The 18,410-nt window shown below is 31.7% G+C and overlaps 1 protein-coding gene across 3 annotated transcripts in view; it reads left to right on the top strand.

The window, feature by feature from the left end:
- Positions 1-8,793: 8,793 nt before the first annotated feature.
- LOC145243959 (uncharacterized) overlaps positions 8,794-18,410 on the top strand; it is a 125,908-nt gene continuing 116,291 nt past the window's right edge. For 2 of the 3 annotated variants that reach the window (XM_080107088.1, XM_080107086.1), the window contains exon 1: positions 8,798-9,186. In XM_080107088.1, coding sequence (XP_079963214.1) covers positions 9,123-9,186 — 64 coding nt within the window. In that variant the 5' untranslated portion in view covers positions 8,798-9,122. Of the gene's footprint in view, positions 9,187-18,410 lie in introns of all 3 variants that reach the window. The other variant, XM_080107087.1, reaches the window with a different exon arrangement.

The raw sequence follows: 18,410 nt of genomic DNA, 5'->3' as shown, positions 1-18,410 counted from the left end.
CTATTTTTTAACTTTTGAAATCAGTATTATATATATATTAGGTAAAAAATAATATTCCGTATAGAATTGCCTCTGTAATAATGAATACGAAATCTGCATGAATTAAAATATATTACAGCATATTTTACGACCCTGCAAGGTCAGGTATCCCCTACTAGTATGAAAATAAAATAGGTTTAATAAAATTGTTTTTACATTTACCTTTCAAATCAGGTGTTCTGTAATCCTTGTCCCTATTTACTTGCCTTCCGATAAGGGTAGTGTTAGACACAAAGTCGGCTTCTGGCGCTGTTTTACATTGCAGAGGGAGACAACTCTCGTTTACTAAAAGATTCGTTCACTTTTTATTTCATAATTTAGGACGCTATATATTTTTTATTAAATCAAAACAATAAAAAAGAAAGCTGCGACGATTTTTTTTTATGTAATAAAGTTGATAACATTAATAATACAAAATGTCTTTACACGACTATTAAAAGAATCGTTTCAGTTTTCATATCATAATTTACGATACTAAACCCAACGAACAAACGATATTTGCATTAGATGGAAACATTTAAAAATAAAGCTGCGGCAACTTTTTTCTTTTTTTTTTTTTAATTAAAAAGTAAATGTTATGGAAAGATTTTTAAAAAAATAGTCTTTAACCTTAAGAAATACAAAGGGTGAAACTTTTAAAGATGTGCAGACATTTTTTTTCTTCTTTTCTTTTTAACTGTAACAATGAAAATGCGACGATGGTTGTAGATGAATTGTAAAAAAGTTGATAACATTAATAATTACTTTTTAATGTAGGGAAAATTTCGCTCCACAAAAAAGTGTAGTCTGGATAGGAATAAAAATAAACACTGCCTCAGCCTAGAAAAACTTTTCCTTCACTGAACGAGGAGAGTAAAGATGAAGTACAGTATTAAAACAGGTACTACACTTCTATACCCCTAACCAAAAGAATAATTCCTGTTTAGCTTCTCTGGATGCCTCCAGTTTTAATTAAGGGAGATAAATCTAATGTGAGTGCTAAGATGAAATAAACAAGAGTGACTTCCCTTTCAATTTGAGACCTAGTATTGTTTTACACAAAATATATGCGCTAAGGAGAGCTTCTATATAGATTATACTAAAATAAAGAGGCTATCTATAATTAGATTATATTTAAAATCCTACAGACGTATTTAGGTATGTAATCTAATTGTCGCCTTCAAATAAAATGACTCATTTTCTCATTAAATTATTACGGAAATAATAGCAACATTTATTTTTCGTTTATTGTTTAAGGGATCATAGTCTTTTCATAAAAAGGGAATATGTTTATTAATAAGATTAAGGCCAGCCTAAATACTCTCGTAAATGATAGAAGCTAGTGAGATAAACATCATGTAAACATTTTAATAGACTAAAGACGCTAAGAATGTGATGCAACATTGACTAGAAGAAAAATGTAGTATATATTCTGATACAGGGTGACAAAAAAAAAAAAAACGCTGGAAAAAATAAAACACAATGTCTTTAAATGATGTAGAACGGAAAATAAAAGGCCAAATACCCTAGTGTTTTGATGTGATGTTTTGAATATAATAAACTAGTTATGACTAAAGTTTCATTTCATTCGGACAAAACACTAAGAAACGGGGCCTAATTATAGTTGGGGCCCGTTTTGGGGGGTCACCCTGTACTATAACTCACAACATAATCATGCAGACACACCGGTTCCTGTTAGATCACAGAAGTTAAGCATCGTATTGTTTAGTATTAAATGGGTGACTATTTCCGAATACCAGGTGCTGTATGTGCTCTTCCCTTATCTTAACGGTGTTTCCAGTCGTCCTGGATTTCTTGCAACCGGATTCAGGCAGTACCGCCTCAGAAAAGATATGGTCGGTGATTATGTAACCCTTGATTCACAATTACATGTACAGGCATTCTTACATGGAGTATCCATTGTCTCTTGAAACAGAACGGAAACCATAAATCACTTTTCTGTCCTCGATCAGTGAAATAGAAATAATTCTAGACTAAGGCAATTTTCATTTTTGTTCCAATTCAAAGGTATCCTTTTTGAGGAATCAGATTTCCCCATATTCAAAATCGATTTTTTGTCTAACTCTCATGAAAAGGAACAGAGAAAAATAGAAAATAAAAAAAGGTGAAAATGTTAAGTTTTGTAAAAGTTTATTTCATTTTTTACTTTTGTTCTTTCGTTTTTTTTTACACAGGAATCGCCACATTATCAAGGCCAAGAGGCCACTCGAGGATAAGGGTTAAACAGTGTACAGTAGAAATTGGACAATATAGTAGTCATTAGTAATGGAAATTCAGTAAATTTGTTAACTTATATGAAACGGCACATCAAGAACTCTTTTTACGTTAGACTTGAAGACAACCATATTGTAGTCAGCCAGAAAGCAGGAAAACGGAAGACAATTCCACAGGCGTGCAGTTCTAAGAAAGAAGTTACATATTAACGTTTCTCATCTATTTGAAACATTTTATTTGTTTTGTTTGCTTTTAAAATGCGTCCTCGTGCCTCTAAAGAGGGGGGGGATTTAATCACTAAATATAATGGAGTGTGTAAATGCCTCCACCTGACTATCTGTAACAAATTGAATATTGAATGTAGCAGCAAGTCAGTTTCAAAAGCAGAAAGAATAGTTGGAAATAAGTCCACGATGACTATGTAATTCCTACACTTATATTCCTATAAAATGGAGCTGTTAAACTTCACATAGTGATATGGGACAAAAAGGAGAAAGAAACAACCTTAGTAGAAGTTAGTATCCCTAATGATGCTTGGTTAAACAAAGCCGAGAGGAAAAGATAACGAAATCCCAAGGTCTTATGTTTGGCATGGGATGACATGGGAAGAGGTTTGAATCTTAAAAAAATACTCATCATTCCAGTAATTATCGGAGCAACTGGACTCATGAATAGGACTATGACAACAGAATATTCTTTTCATTGTTTTGACTCTCTAGTATATATCCGACACAGTTAGAACAAGTTAATTGATCGAGAACCACATTAGTCTATATAAAAGCATTAAAGATATCAATGGATACACGCTCGAAAGTCAAAAAAATGAAAAGAATACGCTGTTTTCCTAGCCCTACTCATGAAAAACTACCTGGTAAATATACCCGATGAACTAAGTGCAAGAGAGACAAACGATTGCGCTTAAAAGGAAAGTTAAAATCTTAAAAATATATCTGCGTTGAAATGTCTGAGATAGCAGGTGAATGTTTGGCATCCAGTAGGATACACTTTCTCCAACTAGAACAAAATAATATTTTTTTTTAATTATTTAATTTTTTTTTTTTTTTTAAGGAGGTGAAAGTTTGAATATGTACTAGTCTTCAGTCTCACTGTAAAGGTGTTTGTCAGGACATTTTGATATGAGGATACTTCATCCTACAAGTAAACTCTGGACAAATATTTAAAATAGCGTAGTATTGGAAACCCAAATAACATTCCACACTGACATGTATGTGGAACGGGACATCTTCATTATGTGATGTCATCCTTAGTGACAGTACTTAATTAGATTTAAAACCAGACCAGATAAGTTCTTGTTCTGCTAATAAGCACAAAAAAAAATAACACAAAGAAATGTTATTACATAATGATGTGGTTAATTGAGAGGAAAATTTGTTAGAGATAAATGCTATAAGTTTTTAAGGTTTTAACTTTAATGTGATTTGTAATGGGAGAAGTATTTTGGCGATGAGCTGGAATGAAAGAAACTTTTTCAGTGAAAAAAGGTTTGTGGAGTTGATAATCAAATGTGAGAATACGAGAGACATTGTCATACAGTAAACAAAACAAAATAATTGGTTAAAAAGGCATACATTCACATAAGAGATATGTTATGTTTAACATTGAAGGTTTACAGCAACAGGAAAACATAGGATGTTCGTGAATATTTTTAGAGTTCTTGTAAAAACATAGAAGTTCATTAACTGGGACATTAGAAGAAGTCCAGATCAATTAATTAAGAGCAGAGAGTTTCAGGGATCAGAAACATCGTATTAAAAACTTTGCTAAATTAAATAAATTATTATTCATTGAAAGTTGCTTATAAAAATTAATATTCATTTGTTTTTTATATTAATAAAATATTTTAGTGAGAAGATTGGAAATATTTCCAAAAATAAAGTTTATATAGAATGATAATGTGATGAGTTGTGTGTGTCTGTGTGTTCGTTAATGTTTGTGTGCGTGAGGGGAGAGAAATGTTGCAGATAAGAGCACCCATAGTCGGGCGCCCAGCAACACCAATCCGCAGATTCAGGTCAACCAGATCCCACTGGTTTATTGAAGAAAAAGTGACTTTTAAAGGATTTAGGTAGCTCCCACAATGACCATTTCAAATAAATTCAGAAAGGTTTTTTGATTGGTCCAATATATAATTATTTGTTTTTATTCAAGATAGTGTATGTCCAGACAGCATACGTACAAACGTGTTTATACATTTTGATTTTGTATGCTGGTGTGTAAACATCGCAACTAGAAATTAATAGTCTTTACTGCTTCAAGGTTTTGGAAGTAGAGGAGAACCTTAAATAAGTACTCAGATATCTATGTATCACACAAAGAAATTAAGTGTTAGTCCGAGAAAGGAGACGCTTCATCTATGAGAATTAACTGAAGTAAAATAAAAGAAGCAGATTAAATGGGGGTATCTTGTTTTAGATGCATCATTTTAATTTCTATTTAAAATAACATTTCGTTTATCCGTCAAGTTCAGTTTTAAATAATATTTTGTTAATCTGTCATACTTCAGCTTGTTCCTGGACTTTTGGCTAGGAAAAAAGTGTAGTATCTGTTCTGATACTACACTTCACCTTTTCTGACCTCGATCAGTGGAGAAGAAATCCATCTAGACTGAGGCAATTTTTATTTTTGTTCCTATCCAAAGTGCCCCTTTTTGGGAAGCTGGATTTTCCCCACATTAAAAACTGATCTTTTGTCTAACTGCTCTCGTGGGGAGGCAAGTAAATAGGAACACTTGAATGAATATGCAGCAGTCATGTGATTGAGATCTACTTTCGTTTCTTCTAACGTGGTCAAATTCTTCTGAAAGTCTATTAAATATTTTTTTTAATATTAAATATAAAACCTGTTATTATTGCTTTATCCAGTGATTTTCTCTATACATTTGCTTAAAAAACATAGAAATTACCATATTTAAGTTTTGGTTTTTTGGTTTTTGTTTTTTGTTTTTTGTTTTTTTTTAAGAAATGTCGGGAATTTGCAGCATAAAAATTAAAAGCTTAATTTTTACATCTGAAATGACATTTTGATCTGTCTGTCTGATTTAAGTTTTAAATAGCATTCACAAAATATGGAGACAAGGGCTGATGCCAGGAAGATAACATAGGATATATTATCTCCCTATTCTTTGTTAATTTTTTTTTAGCGGCAGCCATCACTAAAACGGGAATAGGGGGGGGGGCTTTCTTACATTTCGCTTGAATTCAGGGAGATAACTTTTGCGTCCTTCTTTAGTTCATGTTTAATGATGACAAAGCAAGGGAAATAACTCATCTCTATTTTATACCATGTGCTTTGTAACAAGTGATTTAAAATATTTTTCTATAATAAAGATGGGCGGCAAAGATTTCAACAATTGATTTTAACAAAAATTAAGCAACAAAAACGGTAAATGATGAGTTCGAAGGTGTAAACAAGATTATAATAAAAACGGTTTCATTTTTATTTTAATACGAGGTGCCTTGAATAAGTTTCCAGACTTTTTTCGTACGGACATTTTTATTATACACACATGAAACTCTAGTCTCCTTCGAAGTAATCTCCTCCGGCTGCAATGCACTTGTTGTACCATTCCAATAACTTCTAGAAGGCCCCATTGAAGTCCTCTTGTGTGAATGTGTCAATGACCCTCATCACAGCCTCTTTCATCTCCTCAATTGTCTCATAATGACAGTCTCTAAGGTTTTCCTTGAACTTAGGGAATACCCAAAAGTCACAGGGAGTAAGGTATGGACTATAGCGAGGGTAAGAAAATGTCTTGATAACCATCTTGGTCAAATAGTCAGTGATCTTCTCTGAGCATTCTCGAGATAAACTTCACACAAATCTTCTGCATTTTCAGTTCCTCATCAATAATTGTATGTACAGTCCCATACTGACATCAAGCTGTGCACTTTTTGACGGTTCTTATTTATGAAATTCTTTATTTGGCCAATCAACTCTGGTGCTCTAACTTTCTTATTCCTTCCACATCTCTAATCTTCCCTCACAGATTCCTTGCCTTCCTTGAATCTCTTATGCCACTAAAAAACCGATGCTCGATTCATACAAGATGATCCAAAAGAAGTCTGAAGCATTCCATGTTTCTTTGACATTTTTTCCAGGTTTTAAACAGAAATTTATTGCATATCATCCTACAAAAGTATTCTCACATCCAGATTACATTTTTGAAATTCACCAGCTGTGACAACCAGGCTTTAGTAGGGTGTATTCCAATTCCTGTTGTACCTGTTCATTTGAACATAAACTCAGAAAAATTGATCAGTCATCACATAATCATGAGATATATGGCAATAATATACTGAATTTTCAAGAGTCTATGACAATTTTAAACGTCTGCACGAAACAAGTCTTGAAATTTATTGAAGTCCCCTCACGTTGAACGAGGAACCATTTTGAGTTAAAATCTCTGAAGTATTACACATGTAATCTAAAGAAAAATACGATTGAATGTATAAGTATATAAGAATAATTGAGATTTTGACAAAAGGGAATCAGAGGTGATGAATTTAGTTCATGGTGCCATGTACGTTTTTGGATCTGTCAACACAAAAATGTATTAAAATGTCTTTTGGCCCTATTAATATACTATAAATACTAAATTCATTTAAACTCATAAAAAGATCTGTAAATAAACATACAATCGTCTATAAACTAATTTTACTCGATTTTTTTAAGAAACTGTCTACAACTTTGAACCTCTTATTTATCTGAAACACAATAAACCAAAATAAAGTAAAGATTAAGAAATCATAAAACAACAAGTGGGCGATTACCTTTTTGCCTCTCTACATCCTCTTTCTCGCAGAAGAGACGTTCTAAGTCTGTCTATGCTCTATCGTTATTTTTATGGTAGGTGCTCGACTGATCTCCAATCTTGGGTCTTTCCCTGCAAAACGTTTGTAACAAATAGTTGCCTAGCTGCAACAACCGCCAACAACTTCTCTCACTCTCTATCCACACCTAAAACGAAATGAAAATTCCATGAGCAGAGTTTCTTTCCTAGAAACGTCCACATGTGGAATGCAATGCCGTGTATCTGCTTCTTGACTGACTATAACATAGTTTATCTTGAAATCTAATGTGAATGAATTCTTACTCTGCCGTCGACTTAGATAATCTAGCCCTACCCAAGTTCCACCATCATTGCTCATGTTGTCCTAGAGTGACCTCTGGCTCTTGATAGGTGTCGACTTCCCAATTAAAAAAAAATTCTAAAACTAGATTCTGAATGAGCAGTATCATAATGATAAAAGGCAAACGACTATCTCTTCTTGAAATCACAGAAAAAAACAATCACAATTAATTTCAGAAGACTAATGGGCACTTCTGCATTACACGGACGGCGCCATAGTTTTTGGCGCATTTCATTAAACTGTTGCCAGATGGCGCTTGCTACTGTGACAAATTTACTTGCAATTGAAAAAGATGTTTCAGAAAAAAAAGTAAAAATATCCAATGTGGCTTTAATTCGAAAAATTTTTCATTTAAATTAAATTTTTCATTTAAATTAAATTTTTCATTTAAATTATTAAATTTTTCATTTATATTAAATTTTTCATTTAAATTAAATTTTTCATTTAAATTAAATTTTTCATTTAAATTAAATTTTTCATTTAAATTATTAAATTTTTCATTTAAATTAAATTTTTCAGAAAAAAATCCAATTTTACTTTAATTCAAAAAATGTTTCAGGGAAAAAAATCTAATGCTGCTTTAATCAAAAATTGTTTTATTAAAATGATATTTTCTTTTGCAGACGTTTCAATAAATGTTTTTTCAGTTATATATTGATACATTTTTATGCAATAAATGTTTTCGTTTTCAAATATTTTTGTGTTCCGAAAATAAAACATGTTTGTTATTTATTTTCCGCGTTATTTGACCAAGAAGAAATTGGAGTTATCGCCCCCTAACAATGGCGCCATCCGTGTAATGCAGAAGTGCCGAATAATGCTGTTAGTGGTGAAAGCTAAAAGAATGATCCTTTGTAATGGAAAAAAATTGTCATGACTTCTTCTCACCAATGCCGCAATTCATAACAACTTCTCTTAATTTAAACCATAATTCACAATACCAACATTCAACGTTTATCCTCTCTTGACATTCAAAACCTCGACCACTGTGAACTCCAATGCGTCCTTCTTATAGCCGCTATTCCTCTCATATGCAAATTAATGTCACATGTATATAAAGAATCCTTTTTCCTTCTTTTTCCTTCCCCGATCCTGTCAGTTGACAGGCTAAACAGGCGCTGCCACTTGTGTGAAAAGTGTGTTTTATTACATCTTTTTTACAATAAAAGATAAAATCGGAATACATCTTAAATGATCATTGCGTTGATGGAAAAAGCCAAAATAATGTCTTTTTCTTTTAATCACAGACAGAAACATGCCATGTTCTTGGCTTCGTTTCACATTACGAATGTTATGGCAAACAGTTCTGGTAAGAATTTCGTCTGATGAAATTTTCTTGACTGGATGACGTCATTTAGATTATGACATCATCAAGGTGATATCAAGAAGAAAGTTTTCATTTTTCTTCTTTCGGTTTTGGACAGTGAAGGAAGTTTCCTGTCATTTTCCTTGAAATAATTATTTCGTTTCGAGATTATATTAAAAAATAATCTATACATTAGAAAAGTCCATAAATATATCAATCTATCTATATATACATATATATATATATAGTAAACAAAAGAATTTTTACACACACACATATATATATGTATATTTCTATATATACACACATACATGTATATATTTGGAAAAGGATCATTGTGCAAAACTTTTTCAATTTTCAGGAATACTGGCATCATTTTATACTGATTAGTTGTGTAGTTGCAATTATTTCAAATGGATTCACACATTTGCTTTTCTGTTCAGGATAAGAAGAAGTATAAACTCCATTTTATTTATGGTAAGTAAAAATTTAATCAACATTTCGATACAGCAACGTTCTCATTTGGGAACATAACATAAAACACATGAGAAACTTTTCAGTAAAGTTACAGCAGACTTAACAGCCGAGAAACCCTTCCCCCTCCCCTCCCCGAAAAATACACAACAAATAACTTTTGCCAAACACATTAAAATGTTATTTTTTATCGACCTGCATACTTCGAACGTTATGAAATTGTTTTCATGTTTTTTTGTTTTGTTTTGTTTTTTTTTTGCTTTCATTTTCAAAATTAGATTTCGTTCAGAGCTCTCTCTTTTGCCACGTGAGAAATGAGATGGTTGTTTGGCCCTCTGTTGTTGGTGGGAATTCATTTCTTTAAAATAAAAAAAAATAATACAAAAATACCCAAAGTCCGACCATTCTAGACGTAGAGTTAGTATACGGTAAGTCATTTTTGGATGCTTTTATAGAATTTGAACAAAATTAAAATGATTTTTTTTTCCGAACTAAAATTAAAACAGTTTGGGGTTAGCTTAGGGTGAGGCTAACGTTAAAAAGGCCGTTTGGTTAAAATTCTGTAAAAGTACCGACTTTTTACTATTTTCTCCGCCTTAAGTTATCCAATGTTAAGCGACCGCCTCAAAATATTCATCCTACTTTTTGTTTCAGGTTTCGATAATTTGACTTCAGAAGCTCGATGCTGGAGTTCCTCGGGGGGGGGCATCCTGGGCCCAACTCTCTTTCTGATCTACATCAATGGTCTCCCAAATCACATCCTAAAATCATTCGTGGACATTTATCCTAGCGACACTACCATCTATGGCAACACTACAAAAGCTGTAAACGACCAAGTTCTCTCTGATTCTCTCTCCTCTGATCTTGGTCACGTGGTGCAATGGGTAAAAAGGTTGCTGGTTAATTTTTGATGCATCTAAAGTCAAGCTTCTGTCTTTACATCATCAATGCTCTGATCTCCATCTGGCATCAACTGAAAATAGCCTAGTAGGGGATGCCCTTTTCTCTTCATTGTAACCAGAAGAGACGTTGTGAGTCTGTCTCTGCTTTATCGTTATTTTCTTGGCAATTTTCATAGCTTCAATCTCTGGTTTCCCCTCGGTAAGCTTTCATGAAAAACACTAATCTAGCGGAAACCACTATCAATAATTTTCCCCACTCTTTATCTATACCTAATCCTAAACGTAGAGTCCATGAAAAAAAAGCTTCTTTCTTAGAACTGCATGCCTGTGTAATTCTGTTCCATTTTCCAGGTTTCCAACTAACAACAATATGGCCGACTTCAAGTCCAAAATAAACACATTCTTGATGAGCCGCCCCCTTAAGTAATCCAATTTACCAAATTTTCACTATAACCTATTACTATGATATTTTCGCATTAACCTTTATCTTTAATTTGCATCCGGGCCTTGATAAGTGGTGATTCTTTTATATATATATATATATATATATATATATATATATATATATATATATATATATATATATATATATATATATATTGTTACACATGCGATAGAGAGGGGGAATCAAGTAAAAAGTAAACGAAGGGGTATGAAAAAAATTTCAAAAAAAAAAAAATTGTTTATCTTTGTAACATATTACCAAAAGGGGAATGAAAGGGAATTTATGAGAAAACAAAAAAAAAACGGAGACACAAAGACTGAACACAACAAAATGCGAGAAATAACGAAACAAACAAACATTTCTTAATTACGCCTTGTCTCGGCATCCGAGTCTAACGCATATCTTATCTTTCTTTCAATAATATTATTGGAATTATTTCCCCCCTTTCCTTCTACTTATTTGTGAACTATTCCATGGATTTCTGCATTTTGGACCATCTTTCAATTACGCAATTCCCTTGGATTTTACTTGTGCGAATGGAAATTTGACTAACTTTCTTGGATTTGAATTTTCGGATTTTATCGTCATTGGATACTTTACCTTTCACCAGACTATCCATTCACGTGAAATCACTTTTTTCCTCACCCTATTCCCTCTGCTTCACTTTTTGTTATCAAGTAAGATCTTTGACTTACTTGTAGTTTCATCAAATTCTTTTGCAAGCAAAATCCGATCCCGCATTTTGCTAAATCCTGCCCTCTGATGAGAAGGAAAGTATTTCTTTGAAACTCTGCGGATTAAGGACTATCCACTTATTTAGTGTTTCCTTTTCAAATTAAATATGTTTTTAACTCTTTTCCAAAGTGTTGTTTAACATGTTTTATTAACTATTTGCTCTTATTATAAGCTCTATCTCCTATTTGGTTTTATCGATCTTTTACATCTGGTTGAGATTGCTTTATAAATATTAATTCTTTAATATTTATAATATACTTTAATTTTACCATCTTGGATCATTTTGGTAAATGTAATTTTAATTTTATATATATATATATATATATATATATATATATATATATATATATATATATATATATATATAAAGTAATGAAATCAAAAGGATGTAGTATTTACCTAATATACGAAATGATAAACTATAACCTAATATAAATACAAGTATTTATATATAGATAATTTAATCCCAACCGAATAAAAAAGCTCAATACTCAATAGAGAGTAGAGCTTATTATAAGAGAAATAAAATTAAAACTGTAAGTTGAACTTTACAATCAAAATTTATTGTTCGACTGAATACTCTAAAAACAATTTACAAAGTCATTATTCCATGGAGTTTCAAAGAATGCTATTCTTGCTATTCTTTTCATCAGAGTTCAGAAAGAAATCAGCAAATTATATTTGTAGCAATGCTGGAATTTGATAGTTATGGCATTAAGTGAAACTGCAATTTATTGTAGTCATAAATCGCCAAGAAAAACAAATGAAAAAATGTTGGATATTTAAAAATATATATATATATAAAAACACACCATACATAATATTTCAGCTTGCATAAAAATTCTCTCAAGGTAACCCGAAAGGCAAAAATAGTTCTTTTGAGAGAATTGAACCCCAAATTAAATCCAGTGTAATGATGCATATAGTCCGGTTGGAAAGTTTTCAAAGCAGCTGAAATAATGGAAATTGTTTTTTTCGGACAATGCAGTAGTCCAAAGAGAAGTTGATCTCTGGTCAAATGGGATCGAAAAATAAAAGAAATCATCTTTCATTGTCGGCTTAATTCGAAAAAGTGATTTCAGACTAAATTTAAAGATTTACGATCAGGCTAAAAAAAAATCAGCCCGTGAAAGATTGTATTAGTCTGACCGGATATTGTCTTCTTTCTGTAAAGTGTTAAATTCTATGTCACTATTAAAAAGGTGGAGAGTGAGGATTAGAAAGTTCTAAGTGTGGCAGAATCTTAGCTTATTGTAAGGTTGTCGAAAAGTCATGGTGATGATGATGATGATGATGATGACAAAATAATAATAATAATAATAATAATAATAATGATAATAATAAATTTTTGTTTTAAATCTTATTTTCGTATTTTTTTTAGTCTTAATTTCCATTTTTTTACATTATTTATTCTTCCCTATTTTTTAAACAATCTTTATTACTACATTTATGTATATTTCTTCTATTATTTATTTTGCTTGTTTTCGAATTGTTATTTATTTGTTTCAGGAGGAGGTCACTCTCATGGAATATATTTTAATTACTACAGTTATTCCCTTACATTTTTTTCGTTACCTATTCTATACATTTTGTTTGTTTGTTTTTTCATTTTCTTATTTAATTGTTTCTTTCTTTTTCATTTTATTTATTTTTTAATTATATTTATCCAGTTTTTTAGTTATACTCTTATGTTTCATTTTGTTATTCTATTTATGTTAACATTATTCTTGCATGGTGGATTGATCTAGGTTTTTTTATGTTACTCGCTCTACATTTCCGTTCATGTTGTTGTTTTCAGTCTGGTCTAATGCGTAAAATTAAGTATCCATTTCTGTGCAAATATCCGTGAATTACATCTTGTTGTCTGTTTAATCATTTTCCTCCTGATATTAGTATATGGTATGCTTCTAGTATGCAAAGGTTGCATCTTTTTGATTTGCTTGGTTTATATTTTTTCGCTCTACACACTATGGGCCATCTTAATTTATATTCAGTTTTCTTTTTCTTTAATTCCTTAACCCATACTGCTAGTGTGGTTGAGTTGTTCTTTGTTTTTTTCTTGTTACTTTCGTTATTGCCATTTGTTCAGTTGCTATCTTCATTATTGTTATTGTCTCTATTATTGTTATCCTCTCTTCTGTTGTTTTCATTTTTATCTACATTGTTGTTGTTTTCGTTACTTGTAGTGTTATTTTCTTTCTCGGTGTCTTATTTAAACGATGTTAGGTGATTACGATATCTGTCCTTAAAGAAAGTTCCGATGCTCCCGAGATACACTTTAGTTTCATTACTTGTTATAACTTCACATTTGTATACTATGTTTGCGGTTAAACAGTCCCCCCCTCAAGAGGATATTCAGTAGAGTTCTGGCAGTTACATTCTTTTTCGTTGTTAGATCCATTTTCGGTCTTATCTCTATTTTTCATAAATTTGTTTATTTTCGTGTTGCTGGAGCCAATCATGGTATTTGTTAAGTTAGCAGATGTTGAGAAGGATAGCTTAATGGTGTTTTTATTAATTATCTTACTTAGTTTACTACATTGTGGGAAATGTTTGTCTATAATTTGGTAGAATTCCCTTGAGATGTTATTTTTTATGTGATCGTTGAATGGTGGATTAAATTACGTTTGGCTCTTCCTTCTATTTTTCTTTTTTACATTTCTTTCGGGTTTTATTATGGTCTAGCTTTTCATTTTTCTTTTTAGTGTTTATTTTATGTTCTATTTTTCCTTGGTTTTTGTTCTTTTTTTTTTGCTTTTTTATATTTCTTCATACACATGTAAGATATTACATTTGTGTTGTTTGTTGTTCTTTCTATACTTGTATTATTATTCCGAATTTCCTTAACAAAATAGATTTGTTCTTTATATCCTGATCTAGCTAGGGATTTGTTATAATATTTTTTTATATTAAATAATCCTTCGTTTTGTAGTATTTTAGATACTCTTTTTTGAGATGCTAGGTATAATTCCTTTTTTCATACTATTTGGATGGTTGGACTTGTGGTCTATGTAGAATAACGTTTGGTTAGGTTTATGGTAGGGATCATAAGCGTTGTTGTCTAGATTCAATGTTATGTCTAAGAAGTTTACAAATTTATGGTTTGGGTCTATTGTTATATCTAGCTACAGCTTACTGAAGAATTGTTTAATTTTTTTGTTTGTTTTTCTCAAATAGCATATTTGTGGAGTTCATGTAAAACAATGCATCATCACGGTATAGTCCTCCTTTAAGTCCTGGAATTTTTTATATAGTTCATTTAGTGTATACAGGCCCACAAGGTCCGTTACTTGTGCAGAGTCCTGGGCCCCATAAAATTGCCATCCCATTAACGAAACGGTTGTAATGAAAAAATCCAGGATGAAATAAACAAAAATTATAAAAAAGAAAAAATGTAAGTCTTTGAATTTCAACAAAGTTTTGTATATATATATATATATATATATATATATATATATATATATATATATATATATATATATATATATATACCCTTTTAATAGTGACATCAGAATTTAACTTTTACAGAAAGAATTGTTTCGGTTTGTCTAGACAATATCCGGTTAGAGTTATACAAACTTTCACAGGCTGATTTTTTTTAGCTTGATCTTAATTCTGAAAAATTTAGTCTGAAATTACTTTTTCTAATCAAGCAGACGATGAAAGATAACATGCTGTTTTTCTCTACAATTCCATTTGACTGGAGATCAACTTCTCTTTGGGCTTTCTTTCTCTTATATATATATATATATGTGTGTGTGTGTGTGTGTGTGTGTGTGTGTGTGTGTGTTTGTGTGTGTGTGCGTGTGTGTGTATTATAATCTTATAATCACACAATACTCGCCTCTGAGATAGAATTAGGTTTGAAAAAGAAAACATTTATTTTAATTGTTCTATTTAACCGATATTTGCAATTAACTCACTAAGTAACCAAACTGTGCGCTGTTTTATTTTTAACTCTTATTTTACACACTGTCACATAATGTCTATTACTAGCAACGACCTTGTCTGTGATTAAATTAGGATCAACAAATCCCCCCCTACTTTTATTATCATTGAAATTCGTGAAATCGTTCATTTTTAATCAAAGCGATTGATTGCCTACTCTAGTTAGGGACCTCCGTAGTGTATCGGAAGGAAGCTTCACATGCCTACCCGAAATGACTAAGTGAACAATACATTGTAGTCTATATTGTACTGTAAAGAACTTACTGTTGATTTTATTAAATTACCTGTAAATAATGGCTTTACTTAAATTCTAAAATTCAAAAGTCAAGTATCATGGTTCAATAATCCTCTAAACAGAAACATTCATTAATTTATTTATTTATTGCGGACTGTTATCCTCATCTTTCTTAGTTGTTGTTTCACGACGTTTCGGACAACTATTCCTCTGGCCTTCGTCAGGTGGTAACCGCGGAATACGAGGCATCGACGGGATAGGAACTCCGAATCTCCTAACTGCATTCTCAGCAATTACTGCCATTCATAGTTGTTATTGTCTCATCACGTTTTGGCCAAATAAGCCTCTGACTGGCTTTGGGTAGGATTGAAACTGCTATCTTCTGACAATTCTCACCTGGAGCCGTAGAGATTCAATGCATATATCCACTGCGCCACGAGCCCCGAAGGGTTGGATTTTTTTGATCTTATCGTTTATTTATTATCTGATCTTCCATAGTCGGGTCCGTATCGAATGGTATATATAGTATTTTAATTGGAATTCATTATTGGGATGAGTATTATTTATTAATTTATTGCGGACTATTAGCCTCAGCTTTCTTTGTTGTTGTTTCACGACGTTTCGGCCAACTATTCCTCTGGCCTTCGTCGAGTGGTAACCGCGACGGGATAGGAACCCCAAATCTCCTAACTGCATTCTCAGCAATTACTGCCCTCCATAGTTGTTGTCGTCTCACCACGTTTGGGGCCCGTGGCGCAATGGATCGAGACTTTGAATCTCTACGGTTTCAGGTGAGAATTGTCTGGAGATAGCGGTTTCAATCCTACCCAAAGCCGGCCAGAGGCTTACTTGGCCAAAACATTTGTGTGAAATTTTTAAAAAATCGTCCCAACCGTTTCCGAGTCCACAGGGAACGAAATCGTACACAGACAAAGTTCCTTTTATATAATAGTAGAGATAAAAATATTTTTAAAAATTTTTTAAAATTTGTGTGAAATTTAAAAAAATCGTCCCAGCCGTTTCCGAATCCATAGGGAACGAAATCGTACACAGACAAAGTACCTTTTATATAATAGTAGGGATAATAAAGTCGTATTCCTGTCTGTATGTTTGTTTCTTTGTTCACGATTAGACTAATATATACAAAAGGTATACTGTTTCACGGATTAATTTTAATAATGAAAATGAACTTTATACACTTTTATTTTATCATCATTCCTATATATACAATCTATTTATTCAAAGGAAATCTACATTACAGAAGTCATCTAATTTACATATTAAATTAAAGAAAATCTCGCTCAATGTTATTTACGGTTTATAGCATTAGTATTGTTTCAATTGTTCTATTTAGGCATATAATTTAAAGTTAACTTGGTTAATTTATTTTTAGTTTGGTACTTGTACGGTTTAATCAAGACATTGAAAAAATGAAAATATCGAAAAAAAAAAAAAAAAAGAAAAGGCTATATTGTACGCATTTATTTTGAACTGAAGATCTCCGAAAAAAATTTCATTTAACTAGATCGAGTAGTTTTGTTTTGTTTTTTTTTGTTTTTTTTTGGAGGAGGGGGGGTCAGCGGAAAAACACGTTTTTATGAGAGCGCGTTGAAGTCAGCCATTATGGAAATTTTTAACATGCCACAGGGAGATAACTCCATGTAAAGCTCCGACACTTCCTCCCCATGTTTATTACTAGCTTTTCTTCCTAAAAATCGAACTTTTTTTCTTTTTCGCTGTAAAAAAAAACCTACTTGATGAAATTAAGTGAAATTTTTATTTAAGAGAACTTCGTTCCATAACGGATACGTACAATTTAAACTTTTTTCGATATTTTCATTTTTTAATGTCTTGAGTAAACTGTACAAGTACCTTTAGTTAAATTAATCTTTAATCATTTGCTAAATCGGACAGTTTTTAAATAAATGAAATTTACTTCCGTTTAAAAAAAATAGAAGTAAGCTTTATATAAAGGCTGCAACAACAACCGACAATCGAAACACGTTAATAAAAGAATGATTTTGCGACGAATTTATTCATATTTTAATCCCCATCTTTAAAAAAAATAAACAAATAAAAAGAAAAGATTAAATATTCTAGTATTTAATACTTCTGTGCGGAGGCTGTCTGAATTATATCTGGAATGCGTTTATTTAAAGATTTAATAGTAAAAATACATAAAACAAAAATAGGATAAATCATTCTAGACTGAGGCAGCATTTGATCAAAATTATATTTTTGTGTGCAGATAATTTTATTTCCACAGAAAACAAATAAAAATAATTCATCAACTATTTACTTGGCTGTCTGAATTTTATTTACATAACGAATAATAATTTGAAAAAGAAATCGTATCAAATATATTATTTCTAAATTGGATATATTTCTACGAGTTTTTGAATGTTTTAAGTGTATTTTTTTATCGATTAGAGTTTTCAAGTTTCTTTTTCCATTGTTCAGAGAAATTTTATTTTGTGCCGCATGGGTGAGTTAATTTAGTTGATAATATTTTTGAAGGGGATGGGAACTTTTTTAAATTATGGCGGTTATCATAGCTTTTAACGAGCTTTTAACGACATTTGAAAAAGGGTCACCATTTCGGTCGGTCCCCTTTTTGGAGCACCTCCGAAATTAGAGAGAGAACAAGAGTGCTGAAAAAGAACGGTTGTGGAAAAAAAACATCGGGTTATAATTAAGTGCGACGAGACTTTAGGATTGATGATGTTTTATAAAAGTTTCCAAGATTTAGGGATACAAAGAGGATGGTACATTTTCTTCGATAAAAGTCTTTAACCAGGGAAACTGGTCCGTCGCGTGTTGATGCTTCTATCGCTTCCGCATGTCTGAGACAGATTTCTTCTTTGTATCTCCCTCCAGGACAGTCCTCTATTCCGATTGGCTGAAACCTCTGGTGACGTTGAGAGAAGAAAAGAAGGGAAAAGTAGAAGAGTAGGGGGAAAGA

This window comes from Euprymna scolopes, chromosome 22, assembly GCF_053919585.1.
Source record: "Euprymna scolopes isolate OS-2025 chromosome 22, ASM5391958v1, whole genome shotgun sequence".
Lineage (NCBI taxonomy): Eukaryota > Metazoa > Mollusca > Cephalopoda > Sepiida > Sepiolidae > Euprymna > Euprymna scolopes.
This window is presented reverse-complemented; position numbering and strand designations above follow the sequence as displayed.